This window comes from Urocitellus parryii, chromosome 12, assembly GCF_045843805.1.
Source record: "Urocitellus parryii isolate mUroPar1 chromosome 12, mUroPar1.hap1, whole genome shotgun sequence".
Classification (NCBI taxonomy): domain Eukaryota; kingdom Metazoa; phylum Chordata; class Mammalia; order Rodentia; family Sciuridae; genus Urocitellus; species Urocitellus parryii.
This window is the reverse complement of record NC_135542.1, coordinates 71,885,791-71,913,078: the sequence shown is the minus strand read 5'-3', so window position 1 is coordinate 71,913,078 and position 27,288 is coordinate 71,885,791. Positions and strand designations below refer to the sequence as shown.

Here is a 27,288-nt window from a genome sequence, read left to right as displayed (position 1 = left end):
GAGAGAGTTCAACCAAAGGAGTTCAGGTATCTTGAGGTCATTTAAGAGAAGATGACAGGCACTTCGATCTGTAGATCTGAACCTGAGAAAAGAGATCTATGCTCTACTACTACTTTTCCTAGTAGAGGATAGGAAAGGTAGCAGAATTCAACAGTTACTAATAGGGCATTATGTAAAAATGTGGATGTGTAACCGAAGTGATTCTGCAATCTGTATATGGGGTAAAAATGGGAGTTCATAACCCACTTGAATCTAATGTATGAAATATGATATGTCAAGAGCTTTGTAAGGTTTTGAACAACCAATAAAAAAATAAAAGAAAAGAAAAGAAAAGAAAAGAAAAGAAAAGAAAAGAAAAGAAAAGAAACAGATCTATGCAGTATGAGGCATTTGTGAGTCACTGGGTTGGACCCTGATTGATGGATACGGTCACAGCACAGAGAAAAGGAAGCACTGGGTTATAACAGTATTGGGATTGTTTTAGATAATGCAAGGAAAAGACAGAGGCAGGAGGTTCGCTGAAAAGAGGAACTGTATATCTTTTGGATATAGAATATTCCAAGCTCATTTTTTGGTCATTTATTGAGATATATTTTGACATTTCCAAAATTTCCAGTGGATTAAGGAATATTCTGGGTATAAGTAGGAAATACTGTAAGATGTTAATCAGATTGATTTTTTTTGTCTCTTCCTAATTCTGTAAAAACGAAATTTTGTCTGTGTCTCTTTTTCTTCCTCTCTTTTGCTTCCCCGCCCCACTCCCCTGGCATCTGCAAACTTTAAAAAAAATATTTTTCACTGAACTAGATAAATGAGACACCTTTAAAGTCTCTGGGACTGTAAATTATGTGCCCTTCATTCCTGTTTCCATCTTATTATTCTTACTTTTCTCTTTTTGTGTATTCTTGATTTGCTTCAATACATTTTAAATGTATTTTTTCTTTCTTATTTGTGCTCATTTTTTGTAAGCCATCATGTCACTTATAAAAATATTTTGAAACAAAGCAAAGTATAAGTCAATTAAAATATACAATTTTAAATATTAGGTTGATGAGATTTCCTCCTAAATATTTTACAGAGATATCCAGAGAAACAATTATGTTTTGACATCTTTCTTCTTGGGAAGTTTTATTTAAGATTAGCAAGAAAGGAAAGACCTATTAATTCTGAAAAGTTTAAAATTCTGCCCATTAAGCTTTTGAAAGTTGATACCAAACTTAGCGAGACCCTGACTCTCAAAATAAAAAGGGCTGGGAGGTAATTTAGTGGTTAAGCACTTCTGGGTTCAATCCTCATTGCCCCCAAGAAGAAAAGTTGTTATGAATAGTCTAACATCATTTCACTCCAGTAGTCAAGAGGAGAAAAGTACAGGACATTTCCACACATCCATCATACTAAAATGAGGTTTTTGTATGCATAAGTGTATGTTAGATCAAGAGCTGGTCTTAGTGCACAAGAAGAGGCTAATCTTTCGATTAGTTGTCATTTGGACATGCAGAAGTCCTGAATACTTTATTTTCTGTTCTCTGGACTTGTTTGCTTATACTAAGTTAATACTAAAACATATTACCTATCTGGTATGAACTGTATCGGCTTTGACATTTTAGCCATCAGAGTATAAAGAGGGGTTTTTTTGTTTGTTTGTTTGTTTAGGTTATATGGTTTGTTTATTTTTTTTCTTGAGAGATGTATTTTAAGTCATAGGTGTGCTTCTAGGAAAAGCATTTCTCTACAGCCCATTTGTTTCATATGGACTGCCAGAGGCATTTAGGACCTTCTGTGATGAAGCAGTGGACCTTTGAGCCAGGTACTTCTTCCCTATTTCTTTTCATGATGTTTGATGGTTCATTAGAATTCTATCTCCACACCTAACAAAACAGAAAGTAATCATAAATATGATGTTTATTGTCATAGAAAGAAACAAAAAAAAGCAATGAAGTACTTAGAGCTGTTTAGTTTCTTTTCAGTCATTTTATTTGGAAATGACCTACCCTTGTTTTCTCAGAGTTCTAGGGCAGAGGCATTATCCACCCAGGAGTGCTGGGTAAAGAGACAGGTTGCAGCATTTACTTGAATTAACTTGGTACACAATATATTAACTAGAGACTTCTGAAATTCATGTTTCACTAAAATGTACTGCTGTCTGAACTTAGAAATTTACTTGAGAGTAGGATCAAATTTTAAAGTATAAGACAAAATTTCTGAAGCTCATCATGTTTGGCATTTGGGACATCATTTGTGTGTGTGTGTGTGTGTGTGTGTGTGTGTGTGTGTGTGTGTGTGTGATGGGGAACTGTCTGGTGTATTATAGAATGTTTAATAGCATCCCTAGCCTTCACTCACTGGATACCAGTAGCACCTTACTTGTGACAATAATATTATTTTTAAAGTCCCTTGCAGGGCACAACACCCCTAGTATAGAATCACTGGAGTTAAATAATTTAACTCTTTTTTTAAACTGTGGATTGAACCCAGCAGCATTTAACCATTAAGCCACTTCCCCCGTCCCTTTTTCTATTATTTTTTTTTTATTTTGACACAGGGTCTAGCTAATTTGTTTAGGGCCTTGCCAGATTGCTGAGGCTGGCTTCAAACTTGTGATCCTCCTGTCTCAGCCTCCCAAATTGCTGGGATTACATTCATGCACCACCATGCCTGGCAAGAATAGCTTTTAATGGTTAAGACAAATGAAAAACTACAGAACATAAACATGTCAGAATGGTATCCACCACACACATTCATGCAAACATAAACATGAAAAAAAATAGAGTTCTTAGGTAGCTGTAGCATTTTCAAAATACATAATACCTCTAGGTTGAAACAAGAATGAAAATAGCATCTTTGATAGTTAAACACAATTTCCATTCTTAGAAATATCCTTATTATCATTGACTAAACCTGAAAATTGATTACCTTTAATCAAACCTAATTTCTAATGGCTGATCATTATCAAAACAATATTATAAACTATTAATCTTCTCCAAGATTAGCAAATTGGGAAAAGCATGCCAGTACTCAATTCACACTGATGTCTTTATCCAACAATTGCTTCTGGTAGCCTGATAAAAATAATAAATCATGACTGTATTTACTTTTTCATTATTAAGTACAATTTTATTATGTATCTAAAGGAACAAAATATTACAAGGAAACACAAGTGTCTACAGAGATGACTAAATTATTCATTTGTCACTAGTGGGCATTAATCATTTTGTGTTCATTTCCCATCACAAATGAAGCCATCATTAGGAAGGCAGTTTTTTTTAAAATTTCTTTCAGTTTTCATAATATAGAAAAAGCTAATTTGAATAAAATTTTGGCTCCATCTATGATTTGAGCTATAAAATTAAGTTCTCAATTTATACTTGTCTTGGGTTGATTTGTTTCCATCTATGAATTTCTTCAGTTAAATTTGATTTTTTTTTATAAGTTTACTAATCCATTGCCTGGAACCCTAACAAACTGCTTATTCAATCAACGATAAAACCAGTCTCAGTCTACATAAATGTTTCCCTATTGTGTCATTTAAAGCTCGGAAATGTTAAACGTTTATTTATGGTATAATTAACAGAGGCTTTTCCCTCATTAGGTATTTCATTCAGTGAATGTCAGGACAGTCACATTAATAGATATATTCTTTGGGTAGCTTGCCATATTTGTAGTTAGAAACGGCAAGCTGGTGTCTGGTTTTGAAAGTATTGGCCACACTGGAATTTGAGCTCATTGATGGAACAATACATAAATCTCTGAGTGTAAATCAGAGAACAGAGTCCTCTATGCTGATAGAAAATCTACTAAGGTACAACTTTCTATTATGCTAAGCTCTAATGTCTATGTTTGGGTTTAATTTGGGAATATCATGGATTGAAAGAGATGAATCCTGCAGATATCAACATGGACACAAGGGGGTTACCGTGAAGTGGCATAAATAATGAAGATCAACTAAAAAAAAATGTTGCACTGACATAGGTCGTCTTTATTTGCCTTATAGAATGCTATTTTGAGAGGTAGGTTTTAAAGAAAATTAGAATAAAACATTAACTCTAAGAGGAACTCTGATGTAAACAGCTTTCCTTTCATAAGACATATGCAAGTTGGTAAGTACATATTTATTTATAATTTCAAACAAGTTCAGAATTTTAAAAGAAAACATGATCTAAATATTTGAGTTTCACCCGTAAGAGACACAAGTAGCATTGTTTTGCTTGATCATTCCTGTTATTCTCTAGATGCTCAGGACTGTGACTCCTCTTAGCAGCCAATGGCTGGCCTGAGTGTTTCTATTCTAATACTAATTAAGATGCTCAATTAGTGGTTCAGAACATTGAGTTCAGAACAGTATATTCTCAGAAATTTATTTTCTCTTCTTTAATTAAGTTGACTATTTTATTTTCATTCTTTCCATTTTTTTCTTTATTCAAGGAAGAAAAACATATTTTATGTCTCTATACACATAAGAATATGGGAAATGAATTGCATTTTAAAATATTCACCTTTCTATTTCATTATAAGAGGGAAAGAGGTACATGTAGTTGTATTCCATCCTGAAAAAAAATACACACACACATACACACACACACATACATATATATGCCTGTTGGCCACATATAACAATGCAAGATACAGGATTATTTTTAAGATAATAGAAATATTTAAAGGTCACACCTAACTAATATGACCCAGATGGAGGAAGCCATTTCAAGTGAGATTCAAATTAGCTGTTTCATTGACAGTTACAGCATACAAACCAGATATAAAATAAAGAAGTTGGCTCATCAGACTAGCTGCGCAAAGAAAATCAGACATGCCTAATACAAACCAAGCAACTGGGTAGAAGAATTCTTAATCTACAATAGAAAATAGTGTGATTTGCAGCATATTTTATTTTTCATAAGGCTCTGTATTGGATACCTATAAATTGATAGTTATGAAAGAAATCTCTAAGTTGGCTATGCATTCATGTGAGCAATTTCTTTAAAATGCAGATTCCTGGGTTCCACTCTCAATGATTCCTACACAGTAGATCAGAGACAGGCTCTGAGAATATGCAGTTTTCATCAATACTCATGGTAATGCCAATGTCTTATCCCTTACAGCACTGAGAACCACCAGCCACTGTTACAGATCATTAGTGCCTCTGGTCTTGCCGAAATCTCAACTCCTCCCCTATTTACTGTGTCCCTTTATCTCCTGGATAGCTTCTGTTCAAACTCTGATTCTAAAATCTCCATTACCGAGGCTATTTACCTGCATTTGGTAGTAATTACATAAGTGCATTGAAAATCTCAAAAACCTGACCTACAAAAAATAATCAGAATACAACTTGTTTTTAACTTGGCAAACTATTCAGTTTTTGTAGTATATTCAAAGTTTAATTTCATTGTTGTTTCTTTAAAATTTACACTCACTGAAATTACCCAAACTATGAAATTCGCATGTGTACATATATGCAAATGAATTCCACTTTTATGTTTATCTATAATGCACTAATTAAAAAAAACAATTACTAGAAGGAGGGTAAATAGAGTAGAAAAAGGGGTGGGGCAGGGAGAAGAGAAACAGGAAATACTGGGGATTTCAGTATTTGCATATAATGGAGCAAATTATATGCATGTATGAATATATCAAAATGAACCTCACTATTATATATACTGTGATTCACTAATCAAAAACAAAAACAATAACAAAACTTTGAATCCACAATTTGCCAGGACTACAGCAAAGCTTGTGAAAAGCCAATAATCAGGAGACCTAAAAGACATTGTAATAAGTCATTTGTCTGAGTTACAGACAAGAATGAAGCCAGAAGTCTCCCAGTGAATGCCAACCATAGTAAGAGATAAGGGAAAAATTTGAATTCCAAGAAAAAGAAAAACTAAAGAAATCATCACAAATCAACACATTACATCATAATAAATTACATATCATCTAAGAGAGGCAGAGGCTCTTCCTTTTGAGAGCCACACTGGTCAATGGGTGGCCAATACGAGAAGGCAGAAAGGAGCTCTGATCTTCTGATTGATTAGACACAGGGAACAATTTTCTTTCAGGAAAAGACATACAGTCTGAGAAATCTCATTAAAGTTATGCCTAATTCCTTTTTATACTATAATAAATAGTCTCTAGAGACATGATATTTTATTTGGCTCTAATGACTCTTGGTTCTGTCTGACAATATTGATGTCATTTCACAGTGTTAGTCAGAATGACAATAGGAAATTTTTTTAAAAATAGTAGAACATAAGAATCTTCCCAGAATGATGCATGAAAACCAGTTCTCTCCATTGAGGGGGTGGAAAAGAGACAATTTTAAGGGAACACAGGCAAGATCATGTTCTTGTACGGTTATGTTGCAAAATGTGAACAAACTTTTCTTCAATGTCATCTTTGAGATTCTGGTCTGTGTTTCTATTAATAATATGTAAATGTTATGGAAATAGAACATGCTGGGTACCTCATCTGTCTCAGAGACTGGTTGCAAGATGACAAAGGTAAAGAGAAGACCTGCTTTACTCTAGAAGGGCTTTAGAAATCTCACTCAGCAGCAGCTGTGGATAATGAACCTGGGCATCTCTGTCATGCACAAGAATCCCAGGGATTGACAGCCACAGAGAAGAACAGAAATTTTAAGTTACACTTTGAAAACCAAACCTGAACAGTCATGCATCTGAAACAGATGGACATGCTGACAAGTTGAGTTGTCAGGGAGAATGCAAAGCAAGGTGTGAACTTTGGTGGTGTCAGAAGCAACTCTTCTCTGTGCTCTGGGGATGTTACTCTTTGTGCTGACAGAGGTTGAAGAGTGCTGATGGGTAAAAGGCAGCTGATCGTAGAGGACAGGTGTGAAGCACTCATTCATTATTCTCCAGATCATTTGAAATTGCTATATCACTTTCTCTCAGAAGATGATGCGCAGAAGCTCCCTCTGGAGGTAGTCCTGCATAGTCTTTCCCTGTGGGGGACTCCAGGCTTGAAGTTAGGCTTCCTGGGTTCAAATCCTGGCTTTCAAGATTGTGATACTTTCCTTATCTTTTTTACAGTTGTATGTCTTGAATTCTGCATTTTAACTTCTTATCTATGAAACAGGAATAATAATTTTACCCAAACTTCAAAGTTGTGTGCATCAAATGAGGCAAGCTTTGTAAAGTGTGTAGCATAGTGAAATGAGCACAATGAAATCCCTAAATAAACATTAGCGATTTTGCTTAATTTCTAGAGTAAGGATTCAATTATAGAGATCTTTCATATCTCAGAGAATTTATAATCAGAGGAGAGAAATCATATCAATAAAGTGTAATTGTTAGAATTTAGAAAATAGTAGACTATAAGAATTTGATTTTTAAAATTATTTGAGGGGAAAACAAGTTAGATATCATTATTAGATTTGTGGGACCATAAAACTCTCTCCAGTTAGAAAATATATTATACAATTATCAGTAAAAAAATTGTTATTCTATGGGTGTAAGGGAAAAATGATTTCATAGTAGTTTATTAGATCCTTCTAAAAACGATGGAAAATAATCACTTCTAGCACAATGCAGTTATGAACCATACTACTCAGATTTCTTTGGGTTAGAACAAAGAACAATTTGAGATACTTTTCTAAAACAGATCATCCTGAATTTTAATAAAAATACTATGTTTTAGTTAATAGGTAAAAGTTGTGTTATGGGCACAGATATGAAATGGGTCATCGGGATAACCAACCCATCAGGATAAATGGGTTATCCTCCAGAGAAATATTTCAAGTACTCAGTTGGTGTTTTGCTCTAAATTTAATAGGTGGTCCTTGTCTTAACTTTTTAGATACTAGGTGACCACCAGTATTTCCAATAACTAATATATCCAACAAGGACATTTAGTTACAGTGCAAGATACTCAGACAAATTGTGTATTGATATATTGAGGTTTCTTGGTGCCAAAACATCATTTCAAGAAAATATAAAAAGAGGGAAAAGCCATTTATTTATATAAACATATACAGACACACAGAGAGACACACACATGTTGTTGATGGTGTTCTGTATCAGTAGGGAAGACCAACTTAATACTTTACATAAAATTTGAAATCAGAAAGCCATTTATTTTTGCAGTTCTCAGAAATGCTTATGTAGAGGTGAACCAGATTATTACCTTATTGCTGGTTGACTTATTAATATAATGTAAATATCAAGAATAGGACCATGTGTTTTGAAAAGTCATCTGGAGGCAAAATCAGAAGTAGTAAAAGGATATCCTGGACCACATATGTGTAAACTGCAAGGTGAAGAAGTCTGAATATGACAGTCAATCCTGTGTTTATGGCTGTACAATGCACACTGTCACCACATCTAACAGGACACTATTGGCATCATGGTTGTTGCTAATGTTTATTACAGTAATTTGAAGGGAGATAATGGTGCAGAATCTGGTTGTGACACAATGAGTATGTTATGACAGTTTTCCAACATGAGGAAATAATGGGTCATGGTAAAGGGTAACAATGCCTTATGGGTTAACAATAACCCTGACAGCAGTTCAGAGGTTTGTCAATGGGATGGGGATTGCAGCTCAACTTGACAGTCTTCCTCATATACCCTGCCCACCTTTTTCTATTTAATGCCTCTGCTCTCTCTCCTGATTCATGGAATGCTAGCCTAATTTACTCTGACATGAAAACTATATCTTCTGCTATGTCACCTTGGTCATAGATTTAATTGAAAATATAAATCTTCTTAGTGGATTGAAGTCTTTAGAGAAATTTATAAATGCTTTCATTTTCTAATTATGCTAATTAATACTTATGTGTTTGAAGATCAGTAGGTATTAGAATTTTTATTTATTTAAAGAGTGATTGATTTGGGGGGATCGTTATGATTGATTTTTTGATAGACAGTTCTTGAGAGGGAAAAAATAAGTACAATTTAATTTTAGCTGCAGGGAGGGTGTGTGTGTGTGTGCATGCATGCATACATGTTATTATCTTAGTAAAATTGCAGGAGTTAAGTTCAAAATTTCACACAACATTTAATGAGCATCAGTTATGGCCCAAACATTGGTGTTTCAGCATTGGTTTATTGAATCTGTCTTCAAAAAGCATGTATGTTGTGGTTAAATTTTTGCTTAGATAAAATACGAATTGTTTCACATGACTTCATGAATGGCAATCTTTCTTTAGAAAAATATTTTAAATGTAATTTAATAAATAATTTTTCTCTTTAAGCATAATGCTTTTTTATAAAAGATCTTTTTAAAGATATAATTCTTGCTTCATGGGTTTAAAAACCAAACTGAGTTTTGGTGAAATGTAGTTTCCAAATGTCAACTCAGTTTTACAAAACCTTTCCAGTTCTTTGAGCTCTAAAAAGCATTTAAATATGCTTAGACTATTATTTATTTAGTCTTCTTCCCTGATACTTTCTCATTGTATTCTAGTTTCCTTTACACTTGGCAAATTATATTTATGATTATAACATAATGATAATGATGAATTAAGTCCTAATTGTTCATTTTTATTTAAGATCAGTGTGGCCTATTATTGATGGTATTACATTTATGTTGGATAATATATATCAATCCTGTATCAATTATGGATCTGAAATGAATACACTGAGTCTTATCAAAAACCACGAATTAATGTGAAAATGTACGTATTTGCTGACAAAGGAAAGTATCATGATTCCCAGGGTAATTCTAGTTAGTTTCTATCATTACCTGGTAGATGATCTTGAGCATAGTATCTTTGCCTTTTTATGTCCCAGTTTTCTCCACTGTAAGATGAGGATAATAATAAGACCTATTTCAAAGTTACTATGAGGATTAACTAAGTTAACTGATGTAGCACAATTAAAATATTACATAGTAAAAAAAATCAAGAAATGCTGTTAACATAATCATCATCATCTTAATTAATCTTCACACAGACTTTGCAATGTGGTTATTATTATTCTCACATTATAGATGGAGAAACTGAGGCTCAGAGAGCTTAGGCCTACCTTATTGAACTCAAGGAAGCATTTAAGGTCTAAACAACATAGTGGATGTAAAAATACTTTGGAAAACACGAATCAGGGTACAAATAAAAGGAGATAAGGAACTCTTGGAGCAAAGAGATCAAAATATAATCATATTAACTGGTATCTGCTAGATGCACAAATAGGAAGTGAAAACAGTAGTAGTTTTGTCAGGGCTGAAATTTATGAGGAATACAATACAAACCAACTAATGAATCAAACTCTGCCCAGGACACCCCAAGGCAAAGCTTCTGTTTCCAAAAGTAAAAGCTCTTTAATGTGACACTGGTTTATTTAAATCATATACAATTAGAAATAAATTCCATTTTATAGTCAACTCTATGTTCTTTAATAAAAATACTTGATTAATTCAAGATTTATTTTTATGAATATTATATTTAATATTAATGATATTTGCCCGTGTCTACATGGGACATGCTATCTCAGATTTCTTTTTCTTGTTCCCTTCTCTGAAGAAAAGACTAGCTAAAAGATTTATCATTTTAAGCAGATAACTTGCATACTAATATATAGTGTGCATTTTTATTTCTGCTTATTTTATTTAATAGAACAACCTCAGATTAGCTGTTTTAAGAGGTACATTTTCTATGTGTACCTCCAACTGATTATGTTTTTTAAAAATGCATTGGCCTCTGTGCTGAAAAAATTACCCAGTTAACACCATGATAATAGTAGTGATTTTCAGGAAAGGATTTGTGGATCCCTTTCTCTGTAATTTACTTGCTGTTTCTGACAACCCTTCACAATGGCTGTAATCAGTCTGGTGATTTTTCCCATGAACTTTGCCCAGAACTGCCTGTCACTGCTTCACTTACATATTTTTAAGTACAGCAATACCCTTCTCAGTTCGTTGTTGATTGCAATTAGTCATAGTTGTTGCTGTTGTTTGATTGTCGAGAACTTTCCACTTACCAACACTATAAACATGAGCCAAAACATGTTCTCCTCTAGGCAGGAAATACAAAATTACAAATATTTATAACTTCAATAAAGGTTGGAAGTCATCTAACCAACAGATTTAACAGATGAACAAAAAAAATTAAGTTTGCAAGAGGTTTAAATGTCAAGGCCAAGGTCAAATAGAGATTACATTAGAAACTAGACCTTCTCATTTTCTTTCTGTTGCCCTGTAATTCATATAAAAAGTGGCTCAGTATTAATCGTGAAAGAAATCTAAATGTACAAATACAGATGTGTACAATTAATGTGGGTGATTAATGTGGATGATTAACCTGGTAATCAGGTAGGCAGATGCTTGGATTTTCTGTTTGCTACTGTACTCCTACCACCTAAGAAGAGGCCTGCCCTATATAAGATGATCAATAAATATTTTGAATAAATGAATGGAAGGGTGGATAACATCCCATCACATACACATAGGTATTTTTTATTTTCCCTTGCTTACCTGGATTTTAAAATAGTATTCATTGTATTTTATTTGCTTTCTTAGTGTCCAGATATTTTTCTGCTTTGTATGCTAGTTATAAACTCATATCTAGGTTAAAGATGTAATTTTAAGTTACCCAGTTTTTTACCATAAGAAACTAAACAACATCTGATTAATAGTTTTATAATTAAATTGACTATGTTCATTTGTTAATATGCATCGAGTAGTTTAATTTCACCATATTAACAGCTAATATTGAAAAAAAATTAGTGTCATTATGAGTCATGGACTAAAATTCTCTCCTTATATATAATTTGCTGATATTAAAGTATGGATGAAGAAATAAAATTTAGAAATATTTGCCAAAATAGTAGAACTGCCTCCTAAGTCTCCTTCCTAGCAAAGGCTACATTATATGTGAAAGAATTTCTTAGGAATATGTCATGATCTTATTGTCCTACATCAGCAAATGAAGCACCTTATACTGTATATACCCTGCTCCTGACATCCAGGGACACTTTTTTTTTTTTTTTTTTTTTTGGTCTTGAATTGAATATTGTTAAGACTCAGGAGAAGGCTTGACTTAAAATAAAAATTCTTGGTAGTTTAGAGAGTGTCATGTTAGAGAAGTTTATGATAAAGCATAACTATGAATTTTAGAATAACAAAAGTGAAAAAGATCATCACAATGAATCTTGCATTTGAGTAAACATCTGAAATGATTTGCATACTCCATTCATCTACTAGCAAAAAATAACAAATGAGAAAGAAAACAGGAAAAAAAAAACAAACATGAAAGAACTTGTAGTCTTGTCATCTCTTGGCTTCAGTGTTGCATTAACAAGCTGGTGATATATGAGCATGTATACACTATGCTCTTTTTCAGTGTGCACTGGGAAAAACACACACAACGGTTGGTGCACAGCAAATCATTCACACACCTCTCCAGAAGCAGTCTTGTCTTATGCTGAGCCTGCTGTTGGTACCCTGGCCACGTTGTGTCAGAAGCCCAGAATGCACAAGGGTCTGGCTGCAGCCACCCAGGTTGTAAATGATCCGAGTGGGTGATCTATGCTCAGCCACTGGACAATGTTCCTCCTTCCCCTAGGCTCTCCAGGTAGCTTTATAAGTAAAATTTTTTTCTCTAGTTCTTCAATTCAGATAAGTTAGCCCAGAGGCATTGAAGGGCTTCTGTGACGATTTTGGCTTTTCCTCTATATTTGTTGGTTATTAACAATTCTTATTTCTCAAATAATAACATTAATTTAAATTGTCTCTCTTTCCCAGGAGCACAGTCAAGATGCACAAGTAATATAGTCAGTCATCAAAACACTGAGAAACAGTGTTTGATGGGAAACAACTTGGATATTTTGGCCATAATTAAATGGAGAACTTGGTAATAATTCTCTAAGCCTTACAAGGCACACATCTTTGATCAGAGCTCTTCAGTCTCTCACTTGCAGTCAAGTGCATCTGCATTTCAGTTCTCCTTTTGCATTTCATCCTAGAGACTGTTTTCCCCATGTTCTTTATTTTTATTTTATTTTTTCCCCTGGATTCTGTCCAATTATAGATCTTGGAGGCTTCTTGCTCCTTTTTCTCCTTCATACTTTCAGGGATATATACCAGGGCAGAGAAAATTGAAGCTTCACAATTTCTAGGAGACATCTCTTATCCAGGGTGAAGAAGCAACCGGCACTGCTCCCCACTGATTGACAGACACAGCAAAATGTTGCAGTAGCTGCCATGTGGGAGAGACACTGCAGTTCAGTATCCCCAAGTGTGAGAGGCCTTTAAGGTTATGGGAGAGGAACTGATCCAGGGCAAAATGCCACATCTGGCATTGTACCAAAACACTAAGTAGAAATTCAAGACAAGATTTATCAGTGAAGCATTTCGAGCTCATGAGGTCCTCTGTGGAAATAAATCTTAATCGTGTTAGGAATTTTATTTTTTCCAACTTGGAGAATTTTCAAATTGATTTTCTTTGTTGTTGTTAAGGCTTTGCTAACACTATTTGATTTTTAAATAAAATGTATTGAATTTTTTTTTCTAATTGCAAAGGAAAATCATATTCACTGTAAAAAAAAAAAAAACTTAGAAAATAGAGGAAAAAGCCAAAGAGATAATGATTCTAACCTTTACATAACATTATTAACATTTGCTAAAAGGTTCTCCCTAAAACCATCTATTTGTTAAAAAGGAGAAGCATGTTGCTTATATTTTATAGTCTGCTTGTCTACATATGATACATACCAAAAATATTCTAAAGTCAATAAACATCAGTGTGATTTTATTGCTGCCTAGCATCCTATCATATGACTGACTACACCGTAGTTAGCACGATGAACACCTTATTGCTCACTTGAGTTTTTCTCCAATTTTCCACTATTGTCAATTCTTCCTTCACAATCTCTTAGTATTCTGCTCATATTAAGATACCAGATCTCTGGACAATGGTCAGTATTCAGTCTATTCACTGTCGTCTTTTGCTGTGAATTAGCTTTAGGGATTTTATATTTTAAAATTATTTTACCATTAGCATTTAGCCCAGAAACAATGAAATAAATGATATGCACATACTCAAATTATATGTATAAACCTATGGATTAGGCTTGATATACATATAGAGTCAAAAAGTTGTGACATAGCATCTTTGCTCTAAGAGATTGATAGTGATCTTTGCTACAAATCGATAGTGCCTCATTATGGAACATTAGATCAGCTTGGAAGATCCCTTCATTATGATCCCCATTCTTTCAAAGAGTGGTGGAGTGCCTAGACATGCCATAGGCACAGGATCCAGATAGCTGTCTCTTTTCAGGGTGTTCTTTGTCACCAAGGGGTAGTTCCTGAGACCCTACCTGCAACAATCACGGTTTAACTATGACAAATAAATTCTGGTGTAAAATAGATGAGATTTTTTAACGTCAGTTGTGCTATTTACTAGCTATACGTAGCTTTGGGTAAGTTACTGAACCTCTATGTTTTCTCCATCTGTAAAATAAGGCAAGTAGTGGATCTATCTCAAATTTTAATGAGGAGAAATTAATTGGGTTTTATTAAACAAAAATATATGAAAAAGAGTACAATGCTTCAGTAAATCAGTTGGTAAATATAACTCTTTTAACTTTTATTTTCCCTTTACTTACATCCTTTTGACACTTTGTACTCCTTCCACTTCAAAAAAAAAAAAAATCAGTGACTTGGTCTCCTTAAGATTATACTAATGTGGTCCTCTTCATTTGGCAGAGGCAAACATATGCATTATATGGTGGAGAAATGAGGTTGCCACTGCTTGTTTATTTTTCCACCTTTAATAAGTATTAATGCAAAAGTAGTTGCTGCATGTCAGAGAAATCTGAATACTACATATTCATAGTAGTAAAGCACAGGCATCTATCTTTGAAACACATGCCTTAGGATCCTCTTCTTAGCTCTGATACTTTCTAGAGCCTTCATAAATTAGAACTGATTTTATAAAAAAAAAAAAAAAAAAAAAAGATAGACACTTGTAAAATGTTGTAGATTATCCTGCCTGCTGAACTAAATGTCTGCGCTTGGAGCTCAATAGAAATTGACTAGCTCCTTTGGCACCCTTCTCTGTGATGGAAACTTGAGGATATGTTCTCCAGAGGGCCAGTGTGGGAGCTGCCCTTAGAAACCAAAGGTCCACTTCAGCTCAGTCATCTGAAAGCTAAATTGTGGTTACAGTTTCCCTGTCTACTTTTACAGAAGTAGACCTTTGGGTGCTCTGAGGTACAAACATTTAACAGAGAGGCTTCAGACCCCCAGAAACTGGACAAGAGCCTTGTTATCAGGTTCCAGAGTAGAGCTGTCAGTCTTAACCTCTGCAGTAAGATGCAGGCCATGCACTGCATCTGGGCTGAACATGAGCCCATTCTTGTAATTGACTGGCTCAAATTTCAGTGATGGCTGGGAGAGTGGAAGCAGGAAAAAAAAAAAAAAAAAAAAAGCTAGCTAAGTGGCAAGTGGCGCCTGGGTGTTTTCTCTTGTTCTAGCATTTCTCTGAACCTTTATTATTGCTACATATTCAAAGGCTTGATAAGGGAAACAGAGAATCTCTCTGATGAAGTGCCTGAGTGATTTGCATATGCCAGAGATTCCAGAGAGAATGGGATGAGTGGTTTATAAATGCAAAAAACACACTGGGACTAAGCATGGATCTTTTGTCCTCTGGAAAGCTCTAAATTCCATGAAAGAGAACTGCAGGTCTTCCATGTGTATATCTGGTTCAGCCATTGCTTATTTCCTCCAAACCAACACAGTGTCTAATAGAGGCAGCTAATGTGGGTGAGGTGCCTGCTTAGGGCTCAGAGCTATTGTGTTTACTTACAGATGAATAAAAACAAGCAAAGAGGTCAAATTAACTGGAAGATTTCAGTTCAGCCTTTATAAATGTGGCTGATGTGTAGCTTAGACCAGAAGGAGGAGCTACACTGAACAAGGCATGGCAGAACCAGTTTTACATAAATTCTGCTCTATTTAATTTGGGGGAGTTTCTTGAAATAAAGTTCCTTTTAGAGTTTCTCTAAGGCTCAAGAAAGCTTTAGAAAGAAGTGACTAGACAACACAAACTTGTGTAGATTATTTATAACATTGCATTTTCTGATCCAAACATCAGATCGCATGGTCATCAAATTTATAGAAAGGGCATAAGCCAGATATCTAGATATTAGTTGTAGGCTGAAAAATTGATACCCTATAGAGATGTATGATTTACTACTTTTATAATTTGTTCTTTGAAACATGTATCTGCATCTATTTATATAGAAGTCTGGAGGCTATACTGGCTGTAGCTTCTCTCCGCCTCTCCCATTCTATTATTCCAAGCTTTTTGCTTTGGATGGTGGGGAGACCTCAGGAAATCCTCTGAATGAACACTGTCTGAAAACATGGTAAGATTTAAGTAAGCAGAGTTGGCTTAAGGAAGGCTTTCAAGATGGGAGAAGTAAAGACCTCCGTGCTAATAGCTAAAACTAAGAACCACCCAGATGAAATTGATATTAAGTGAGATATTCATTTTAAAATAAAAATAATTGATTATTATCCATCTTTTGATTATCTAAGCAGTAGTTTCTCCACATTGAGTCTGTTACAAAGATTCATAGAGTTATGTAAGGAAGTTTAATGGATAGAAAATAATGGTAGTTGAGTTGAAGACAACAATGATAGTCTAACATTGATCATTGATATTGATCAATCATGATCGGTGAGAGATGAAGATTTCATGTCTCCTACTTGACACTGGCAAGTCTCCAAATCTCCAATTCTTTGGATATCTTTCAGTCCAGTCACAATGTGAAAGTTGTAGGATTTTTATATTTTGTTAGGTTACTGTGCTATTTCCCATAGTTCCCTTAACTGAATTGTTTATACGATACACGCAGGCATGCAAACGTACACACACACACACAGTCACGTCTTCACACACAAGCACAGCCCTTGGTCCTTAAAACTATTGAACTCGAGGCTGGGGTTGTGGCTCGATGGTAGAGTGCTCACTTAGGACATGCAGGGCACTGGGTTCGATCCTCAAAACCACAAAAAAATAAAATAAAGGTATTGTGTCCAAATACAACTAAAAAATGAAAAAACAACAAAACTAAAACAAATTTAAAAAAAAAAAAAGCTATTGAGCTTGAAATCTTTGATAAAAGACCTTTATTTTTCTCATATTCTTGTTAGTGAGAGCCCTTGGTTGTTTGCCTAACTCTGTTCTCATTGTCAAATCCTGAATTAAATCACTACATAAAATTGAGCATATTGGTTGAAGTTTCTGTCCCTGATTTCCTCATGTGTAGCATAAAAAAATTTTAGATTATGAATTATATTTTGTTAGGGGATTAAATAAAACAAGATAACTTTATCCTTTTGGTTGAATGACTTTATCTTTCATTAATCTGCTAACATATCTTCCACCCACCTCCTCCCATGGTAGTGTCTGTGTCAATCTGCACTCAACTTTATTAATGGTAATATGGCTAAGGGGCTCTCTTACTTACACACAAACCCCAAATATTTACAGAACAATGTACTGTGCCATCAGGTCTAAGAGAAGTTGTCAGGTCTCAAAACGTCTCAACTTCTCTGAAGGAAGAAAAACTTTCCACATGGTTCTTTTTGCTCATGTACAGAGACAATTCCTTTGCTGAGCACTTACTATATGATAGGCTCAGTAACAATGTTTATGTGTATTTCTATAAAATGACTCTCATAGAAATTCTAAGAAGAGAAATCTAATTTTAGTTAAAGTCCTGGATCAAAATTTATGTAACCACTCTGCTACACTGCCCTTCAGAGAATAATGAAAAGAACAACATCAGGGAACTGTTGACGTTATGGAGACCAGGGAACAAAAATACTACTCTCAGTTCTGATTATCTGAGAAAAATGAACAGGACAGTGTGTATATAACACACACACACATATATACAAACACATACTATGGCAATAGGCTCAATGTCTCTGCCCCTCCCCAAATTCATACATTGAAATTCTTAATTGTATAACCCCCATGAATAGGATTAATATTCTTATAAAAGAGACCTCAGCAGCTTTCCTGCCTCTTACGCAAAGTAATGACAGAGTGAAAATATTGCCATCTATGAATACGAAGTAGACCCACGTCAGACAATGAATTTTCTGGTTCTTTTGTCTTAGACTTTCCAGGCTCTGGAACTGTAAGAAAAAAAAATGACTTAGAGTTTAAGCTACGTTATCTGTAATTTTTTAATAGCATCCCAAACTCACTAATACAACCATAATTCTAAAGAACTTCTTTCATTTATTTTTATCAAGATTTAGTATTTTTCAACTGGCAAACTTATCAGAAGAAACAATTAGAGAAATTGTCTTAATAGACTTCTCCTGAGGAAATATCACTTAAGATATTCATCTTGTCCTTGAGACTGATATTTAAAACTCACACTTTAAGCTAAACTACTGAACGATGAATAGAGTTGCTCCAACTATGGAAGAAATCTGACCTAGAAATCTTTATAAATAATTGTGTTTCAACAGGGACAGAAAGAACATAAGAGAGTATGTTCAGTGTGGGAAATACCAAATTATTAGACTTTCCCTGAATCCTTGCCAAATAATTAGGACTGGATGTAATATTATTTGTAGAATTTTTAAAGTAGGGGAGTAAATACCATTTAATCCAATAATGATACTGAAAACATCTTTAAAATAAAGTATCACATATCTATTGAATGCCAATTTGGAATTAAATGCTTACCATGCTAAAACAAATAAAGTGTAAGAAAATAAAATTAAGGAAATAGCTCCCAAGAAATTAATGGTATAATGTAGGTCCACAATGTGTGTGTGTGTGTGTGTGTGTGTGTGTGTGTAATTAAGCAACAAAATACAGGTCCCATTAAGTAGCAGACTTTTCTTGTCCAGTATTCTATGCCTGTAGCTGAAAGTGGTACCTGACACAGTAGTGGTTCAATAAGTTTTTGATAAGAATTAAAAATGAATGAACCAATTGTCAGAAGAAAAACAGTAGTTCCAACAACTAATGAGATATCTTGAAAGAGTATAAGATTATTTGTCAAGTTGGTGATAAATGAAATAGTTGAGGAGTTCAAAAGATGACTGTTGAGAGGATTAAAAGAAATTATGTGAGTCTACCCATCATGATGTCTGACAGCCACTAAATCAATTGGTAGCTGTATCATCTAGAATAGAAGCGAGTAAACCATTTTTTCCCCATTTTACGTGTGTGTGTGTGTGTGTGTGTGTGTATACAGATTTGATGAATAGGTATCTAGAATGCAATAATTCTCATCATAGTCGATGAGCAGGTATTAGAGCAATGATTACATAAGTAAATTCGTTTCCTTTGTTGTTATTCCATTATTTCTTGTTATAAATGTAGACTATGTCTTTCACCATATCTTTATTATTTTGTTTTTCCTTACCACTTACCCATTACCTCAGTCTATTCTTTTTCCTCGGTAATTTTTGTTCTAATTTAGTTAATACTGGTTGGATTCCTTTCAAACACATTGAGGATTGAGACTTCTTACATGTATCTCCTTGTGAACTGGGATTGGTTTGGTTTGAATCTGTGGTAGCCTTCTGTGTTCTAAAATGGATTGTCCTATATTAGTCTCTCTTCTGGTAATTCTGTCACACACAACAGTGAAATGGCATTCTGTGCAAATTACACCCAGAAAATCACTTTGCTCTATACTATGTTTTCAAATACTTCCCTGACACATGGACTAAATATTTGCCTGTATTTTAGATTAGTCATCACATTTTCATTTGTTCTATCAGTCATTACACAGGTTGTTTATAGGACACCTCTAGATCTGTTGGGGCTAGACAATCCAACTCATGGTCTGTAAACTGAAGGACCTTGCATCTTAACAATAGAGATACGATGTTTACATATTATTTGAAAAGATGATTATGATAAGTGATATAAATGCAGTAAATACCAAATGAGTAGCACCAGCGAGAAGTGCTTTAAGGTTTTAGGCAATAACAGGGTTGGAAAAGAGATCAGTAAATATGGCGCTCTTTGATTAAGAAAGACTTCCCAGATGTGGCCACTTAAGTGGCCCTTCACAAAGGACAGAGAAGAGGAGGGGGAGTGTTTCAAGTAGATATGAAAAGAATGGCATGTGGACCACTCAAAAAGGTTAGGCAAAAAGGCAAAAGTCAGGAGACAGCAAGGCCACTTATGGTGAATACAACGGAATTTCAGTGTAGGAAGAATGAAAAGACATCTGGGAACTTATGTGGAGGCAAACTTGCAGGAGTTATTTAAATTTCCAGAATTAGATGTCATGTTTATAAACTTGTTATATCAAATAGCAATCGTGATGATATCAAAGCAATTTCTAGGTTAAAAATCACTTTTATATCCTATTTCTTATTTGTTGTTTCTTGCAAGAACCCTGTGATAAATATCACAAAACTGAGGGTCAAGAGGTTAAAGCTTACCCAATGTCGTCACAATGCTAGAAGGTGTCTGAGTACAGATGGGAATGCAGGTGTGATCCTACATCCTGTGTTCACCACTCTATTCTGATCATCAGTAGATTAACCATGGCCATGGGATTGAAACTGATGCTATTTCATTCAGTGTTAAGAAATAAACTAATTTCTGGCTAGATACTACCATTTGCATGGTTGAAGATGAGATCATTCCTTGAGTAGAAGAGATTACATAATACATATCCTGTGCATTGTCTTTAGTAGAATAGTGGTTAATTTATGTGTTCATGATTCTGCTGCTTTTACCAATTAACAGTCCATGTACAGATTTTAGCCTAAATTTCTCTAGACATTTTACCAGCTACTTTCTATGTCATTATAACATTGAGATTAAATAGCACTTTTAACTTTTTCCAATGGATTTCACATTCTTTTCTGATATTGAGTTATTATAGTATGTCTGTGATGTAAACAGTCTAGACATTAACTATTCCCATTTAACATATGTGTGAATACAAGGAGGGTTGCAACAATCTTCTCATTACACTAATCACTGATGGAAGGAAGAGTCAGATATCTTGACTGTCAGACTGGCTAACAGTCACAATTTCAAGCTGCTTCCCAAAATGCTCATTACAGTTTACATCTGGTGAAAAATTTAGACAATATCATAAGGTATGAAAATATATATTGATAATTTAGAGTATTTGGATTCCTACTGGAAACTTAGTTTCTGAGTCCAGATCTTCCACTCATTAAACTTGAGCCAATAGAATGAACCAATTAACATTCATCTTATTTTTAGCTCATGCCACCATACATTATGACACTTAGGCTGGTTAATGATTGATAAAGGGAGGAACATATTTTTCACTTTAAAGATGAACACTGTAGCAGAAAAATGGTCATGACCCTGATGTTGAACATGCATAAATCTAGCTTCTAAGTGCTAGAGTCAAGAAAGGGTTACCTTCCTGGCAGTGACAGTGAAAAGAGACAAATTTCCCATAATATATTACAGTTATGTCTGAATTATGGCTTTCTTCTCTCCTCCCTCTGGCCTTATGTGAAAGGTTTCATTTGGCCCTTCCAATTTCCAGGAGGATTAAAGTAAAAATTGTGTAGCCAAGGGACCCATCCGTGGCAATAGAATAGAGTTAGTTAACCTTGACTAAAGTTAATTTAGTAACGGTAACAGGAAGGGCTGTGGAGACAGATGACAGGTCACCCTATTTTTTATCAAATATCCTGTGACCTTCTCTAATGTTTTATTGTTTGCCTCTCATTTTTAAAGTAAAAGCTAAAAACCTCATTAATTTTTAGATATTTGTTATAATCTTGTTCATCTCTCTGTTGCTTAGCTATTGATCTGATCAATGTCAGGGGTGGGATGGTATAATTGAAATTCAGCAACACTTTGGTTTACTGTATGTTTAGGTAATAAGGAAAATATCAAAATCAGATGGTATTTCCTTTCTGTTACACTCTTTGCAAGAGGGGGGACCTGGAATTTTCATTCTGTAATAAACTCACCTAGTTACAAAGTGCTCCTCAGTAGACTAGGCATCTTTTTAACTTTACATGTGATACTACATATTTAGCAAATACCACTGTTAACTAGTGACAACAACCTTTCTATACATTCTTTGTGAAATCCATTAATACCCTCATATCCCCTGGTTTCTCCTTACACATTTATAAATTGAAAGTAAAGGAGACATTACACTATATTTAAAAGGGGCAGGATGATGATGATTATGATGATGAGGAGAAGGAGGAGGAAGAGGAGGAGTGTGTGTGTGTGTGTGTGTGTGTGTGTGTGTGTGTGTTTATGGGTGTTTTTCACTGTGCTAACTTTAATTCAGGGTCAAGTCAATTGCTGAAAGCTGACTGCTTTTGGAACACTTCATATGTGGTGCCCCTGCCTGCCCAGTTCTGTGATCTGTTGAGTTCATAAAAGGATATTGTTAAAATGCTTCTAGTAAGCTTCTGTTGTCCTTTGAAAAGACATTATGTTATAATCAGATTGTTTTCACATGCATAAAGGGTTAAATTATCCATGGTAACTATACTATTTTAAATTTAATAAACTATCAGATTGATATTCAAGCAAAAAAAATGTTTCAAGCTATAGTTTTGAACTGGGAAACAAAATATGTGAAGGATATCGTCTTCATCAAGCAAAATGTTTGAATATGAATAATTGGAGGACAATTTTTCTGCAATTAGATATTTTCTCAGAGAACAATGTCAAGGCTTCACAGCCAGATTTCCAATGAATGTCGTCTTTTGTTGGTAAGCCAGGCTCCTGGGAGGAAGGTGCAGTAGGCAGGTCATACAGGGACACAGAACCACCATGCTCACCAGGCAGGGGAATGGCTCAGATAAATTCTGCCTAGGAGAGTTAAAGGGTTGAGATGATGACGCCTCTGAGTTAAGGAAAAGAGGCAGCACCCCGTTGTGATTTTTTGGTATTAAGAGACAAAGATGTCATCTATTTTGTGTGATCTATTGGTGTTGTTAGAAGAATCAAATGAAATAATGTATCCAAGAGTCCTTTGAAAAATGTGAAAGGCTATACAAGGACACAGGGTGCCTGGTTTGGCCTATATTAAACCAAGATCTTTGATTAGCTGAGAAGCTGAACAATGAGTAACTAAGAGCCTGAACCACCATCAAATTCTGATGAAGGAGAGCTCAGTGGAAGGAGTGATTTCATTTATTCAATTTAATGAACTTGAAAGCTTTTTTAAAAGTTAAATTGGTGGTTGGAAAACTTTTCGAGAAATGTTAATTAATTGTATTGCTTGGTATATAGAGGAGTAGTGTGGGAAAGGAAAGGAGTGGCTTTGGCATCTGATACCTCCTATTTGGGACTGAATGTCCATTATTTATTATGTAATCTCAGGCAAGTTAATGAAACTCTCTGAACCTATAAAAATAATGATATTCAATATATGATATTTTTGTGAAGATAAAATTATTTGACATATTATTAGCACATGTCTAAAAATATGTGTAAAGAAAAATCTAGAATCCTTGTTTACCTTTAATGGTATAAGTCATTTTGTCCTGCTATAACAAAATGTCACAGACTCTGTGATTTATAAAGAACAGAAATTTATGTCTCACGGTTCTGGAGACTGAGAACTCCAAGATCAAGGCACTGGCATCTGGTGCCTTTTGAGAGATTGCTTTCTTACATGGTTGGAGGCAGAAGGGCAAGTGGGGAGGAATGTTATATTCACATGTGGCAGAAAATCAGAAGAGAGAAAACCCATTCTCAGTATTTTTAGAGTAAGAATGGGTGAGGGTGAAGTCCTCATGACTTATACCCTCCATTAAGCCCCACCTCTAACACCACTGCATTTGGAGACTGAGTGTCCCATGCATGACTTTGGAGGAGACATTTGGATCATGGCCATCAGTGATGCTCATGCCTGAGTGCCTAAGTCATCAAGTTCAAAATCACTGGGAGAGATAAAGGTGCAGTCTTGAGTCCTGCATCATGTAGACCTACTGGAGGTGGGGCCTGTGGACATGCTTTTCAATCAACATTCCAGCCAGTGCCTCAACCCACCTGACAACTACTGAGTTACACAGGACATTGAAGTAGATGCTGTTATGCAGGGTTGTTGAATTTGAGAGTATAGGACTTGGTTTAAGCTAAATTCACCCATCATATACCAGAAGTTTCTATTTTACATTAATTCTGTTTACTTTACCATCTTTTTCTCCATTGCCTAATATTGAGAAGGGTCATTAAACATTCTCTTCACTTTGGGGGTCTAAGAAGGTCAAGGTTTCCAAGACTTTACTGCAGCTGATTGTAATTTAGTGTGTCAGATATGGTTGAAAACAAAAAGGAAGTTCATAAGATATAAAAAGACATTGAATTGGACATACAAAATAACTTGCTTAGAAGTTGAAAAGCAGACAAACTTTGGCAAATAAAAATTTGCTCTTTACTTGCTGGAAGAGAATCAACTAGAAGAATTCAGGCTTTGATGTCTATCAGCTTAGTCCTACATGTTCCCTCAACAGCAAAAAAATTGGATATACCCTTTTAGTATGTGTAAGGTAAATGTTAATTAATTTTTGACACTTTTTAATCTTTATTCATAATTTTTTTCCAAGATGGGAAAAGTACATTTAGGCTAAAAATGTCAACTTGACATTAATTTAAATGCTCAAGCTAATCCAAAGAATAAACTGTTGAAACTGAAGAGAATATTAATGATATCTAATAGTTTGCTGAAAAATTAAAGAAGTCAAACTCAAGAAATAGGTAAAGCAAGAATGGTGTTGCTAAAATTATCTCTTGTGTAGAGAGATTGTGTGTATATGTTGAGGGGGGCTGCCCCATGGAGGAAGAATAGGTATATATTGCAGTAAGAACTGAAATGTTCTCTCTAGTGGTCCAAAGTTAATACAGTCCATGAGCAAGATGCTCTCCCAGTTTCCATCAACCTTCCTTTACATAGGAGAGCCTTGTTAGGTCAATGCACAAGTTCTTGTAGATGTATAATAGTCAATAATTCAGATGTCCTTAGATGTTTCCTTGCCCATTTACCAATGATCTTAGATATATCAACTCTTAGCTATATCCTCTGAGGTGGGATCATTAAGGAATTGATCTACCAGAGAGCTCTATTCCAGTGAGTTCTTGAGAGTCTTGTGGTCTGATCTTAAGGGAGTATCCTTATCTGGTTGCCTCTTCTAGGAAGGTTAAATTATTCAACATAAACTGGAGCTCTAAAATTTTTGAACTTGAACCATTAGTTATTTCATTTCCTATGTGTAGAAAAAACAGTCCTTGCCCAATGGGCCAAAAATTCCGCTAGGATCAATTTAAAACAAAATCTCAGGCAGGAGGAGAAGAACATGTTGGGTCTTTTGAGACACTTGTCAGTCTTATTGATTGATTCCTCCAGGTCATAGTTAGGGTGACCAAATCCCTATCTGTGCCTGTTGATCTGTGTGTTCTTGTTCATGGCACCAACTTTCTAAAGTGGCACCTTCTCTAGAGTGATCCATTTAGGATGATAAATCATATGACCAACCTTGTCATTCCTCACAGTTTACTTGCTTTGCAAAGGCTTTCCTGATGCTTTGGCGTGAGGTAGATATTCCTTTTGTGCTTTTTCTTCATACAGTGCATTCCTACTTAACTGTAATTACCAGAACTGAAGATAATTTTGATAAGTATACAGCTTATACATATTTTATTGCTGGAATATTATCCCCATAAAGGCAAAGATATTGCATGGTTCAAGGTGGCACCTCAATGCCTAGCTATCATATAGCAAGTGTTCAATAAGTATTTGCTGTATGAATGCATGTGTTTATCATATACCATCCACAATAGCTAAGCTCATTCCTCAACAACAAGCAAATCCATGAAGTCACCTATGGAAGAAACTGATGCCATCTGCAGATGCCATATGGAAGGGTCCACACAGTCCTTAATCCCTCTCAGCGTGTCCTCAAAAGGCTGGTTCATGAAAGACCAAGAGTGGAGAGCAGTGTCTCTTAGAATCCAGCAAGAAATTTGAAATCCTTGGGGAACCTGTGTTCCTTTTAGCACAGGCCAGTGTTCATAGCACAGAGTTCTGTTCCTTATTCCCAGGAGACTGAACTTGGGCTATCCCTGAAGGATAGCCTGGATTTGGGCTATCCCTGAAGGCTCACTTAGTGGTCTTGATTCAGAGTATAGTAGCCTAGGATTCCTTCCATCTCACCTTGGATCTTTACCTGGCTTCTTACTTGAGTAGTACTAAGAAAAGGATGGCAAGATTAGAATAAGGAATGGAGGAAGGTTCTAGATCCCAATGATTTACTATAGATTTTCTTCTATGTGACTTTGTGCCTTGTATCCCTACATTATGGAGTTGTCTCAGGAAGAGGGATGATGTCCTATGAGAAAATGAGTTTTTCTATTGTTAATTTTGGTGCTATTTCTCCTAAAGATGGCTACCTGTCAAGGTCATGGAGCTTCCCTTTAACTGTGAAGCTGGCCTTTACCAAGAGCTATACCCTTTACCCTACCAGCAAAGATCTTGCAGAGAAACCTCAATTTTTTTTCCCAGCATCTAGAACCAGTCTTATAAACAAAGAGAGTTAATTGGAAAAAAATATAAGTAAATGCCATGCTATACCACACAGAATTGATGTAATTCCAGACAAATGCTGATGAAGTTTATTTTATTGTATTTCTTCATTTTTCCTTTTTTGTGATATTTTTTATAAATATTGTATTCAAACCATTTGTGAATTAATAGTACTTGCTTATTCATTCTCTGAATATCTAGATTCAGAATTATTACAAGAAATAATTTAAGTTTTTTTCAACCTTGCAATTCATCGGTTATGAGGTTCATTTATATATCAGTTCTAATTTCTAGAATGCCTGCCAGCCTAGGAACATTTGCCCTTGCTGTAATTTTCTTGAGTTCGTCCTGAAACACTGAGCACCCTATTCTTATACAACTCAAAAATTAATAGGTTCCTTTTAGATCATAGAAGAAATCATTAAGGAAAACAAAATCTTCAGTGAGTGATCTACATTTTCAGAATAGGGTGTACATTAATGATAGTTCCAACTGTCAGCTGGGGATAATACAACTATTACTGATTATTGAGATTCAAACACAAACAATGTCAGTAACTACAGGAAAATCTGTAAGATTTCCCAGTATCTAAAATCCAAATAATGAGACACTTTATCTCTAGGCAAAAGTGAAGAGGGAAACATTTTTCAACTAGATAGGATATTCTCTTTGGTGTGAGTACCCAGAGTTCATTGCCACTGGCTTCTTGGGGATCGATCCCATTGTTCTAAATGAATGATGCTGTCAGAGTTCTGAAGAATGGCAAAGAGTTCAGCAGTCAAGCTTGGGTATAATGAAA

General features: G+C 34.9%; 1 protein-coding gene across 31 annotated transcripts in view; it reads left to right on the top strand.

Moving 5' to 3' along the window:
* Positions 1–27,288, top strand: part of Nrxn1 (neurexin 1) — a 1,068,088-nt gene that overhangs the window by 300,887 nt on the left and 739,913 nt on the right. The window contains exon 7 of one of the 31 annotated variants that reach the window (XM_077792121.1): positions 23,858–23,865. The exons of the other annotated variants lie outside the window; for them this stretch is intronic. Coding sequence (XP_077648247.1) covers positions 23,858–23,865 — 8 coding nt within the window. The remainder of the gene's footprint in view (positions 1–23,857; positions 23,866–27,288) is intronic. 31 annotated transcript variants of the gene reach the window in all.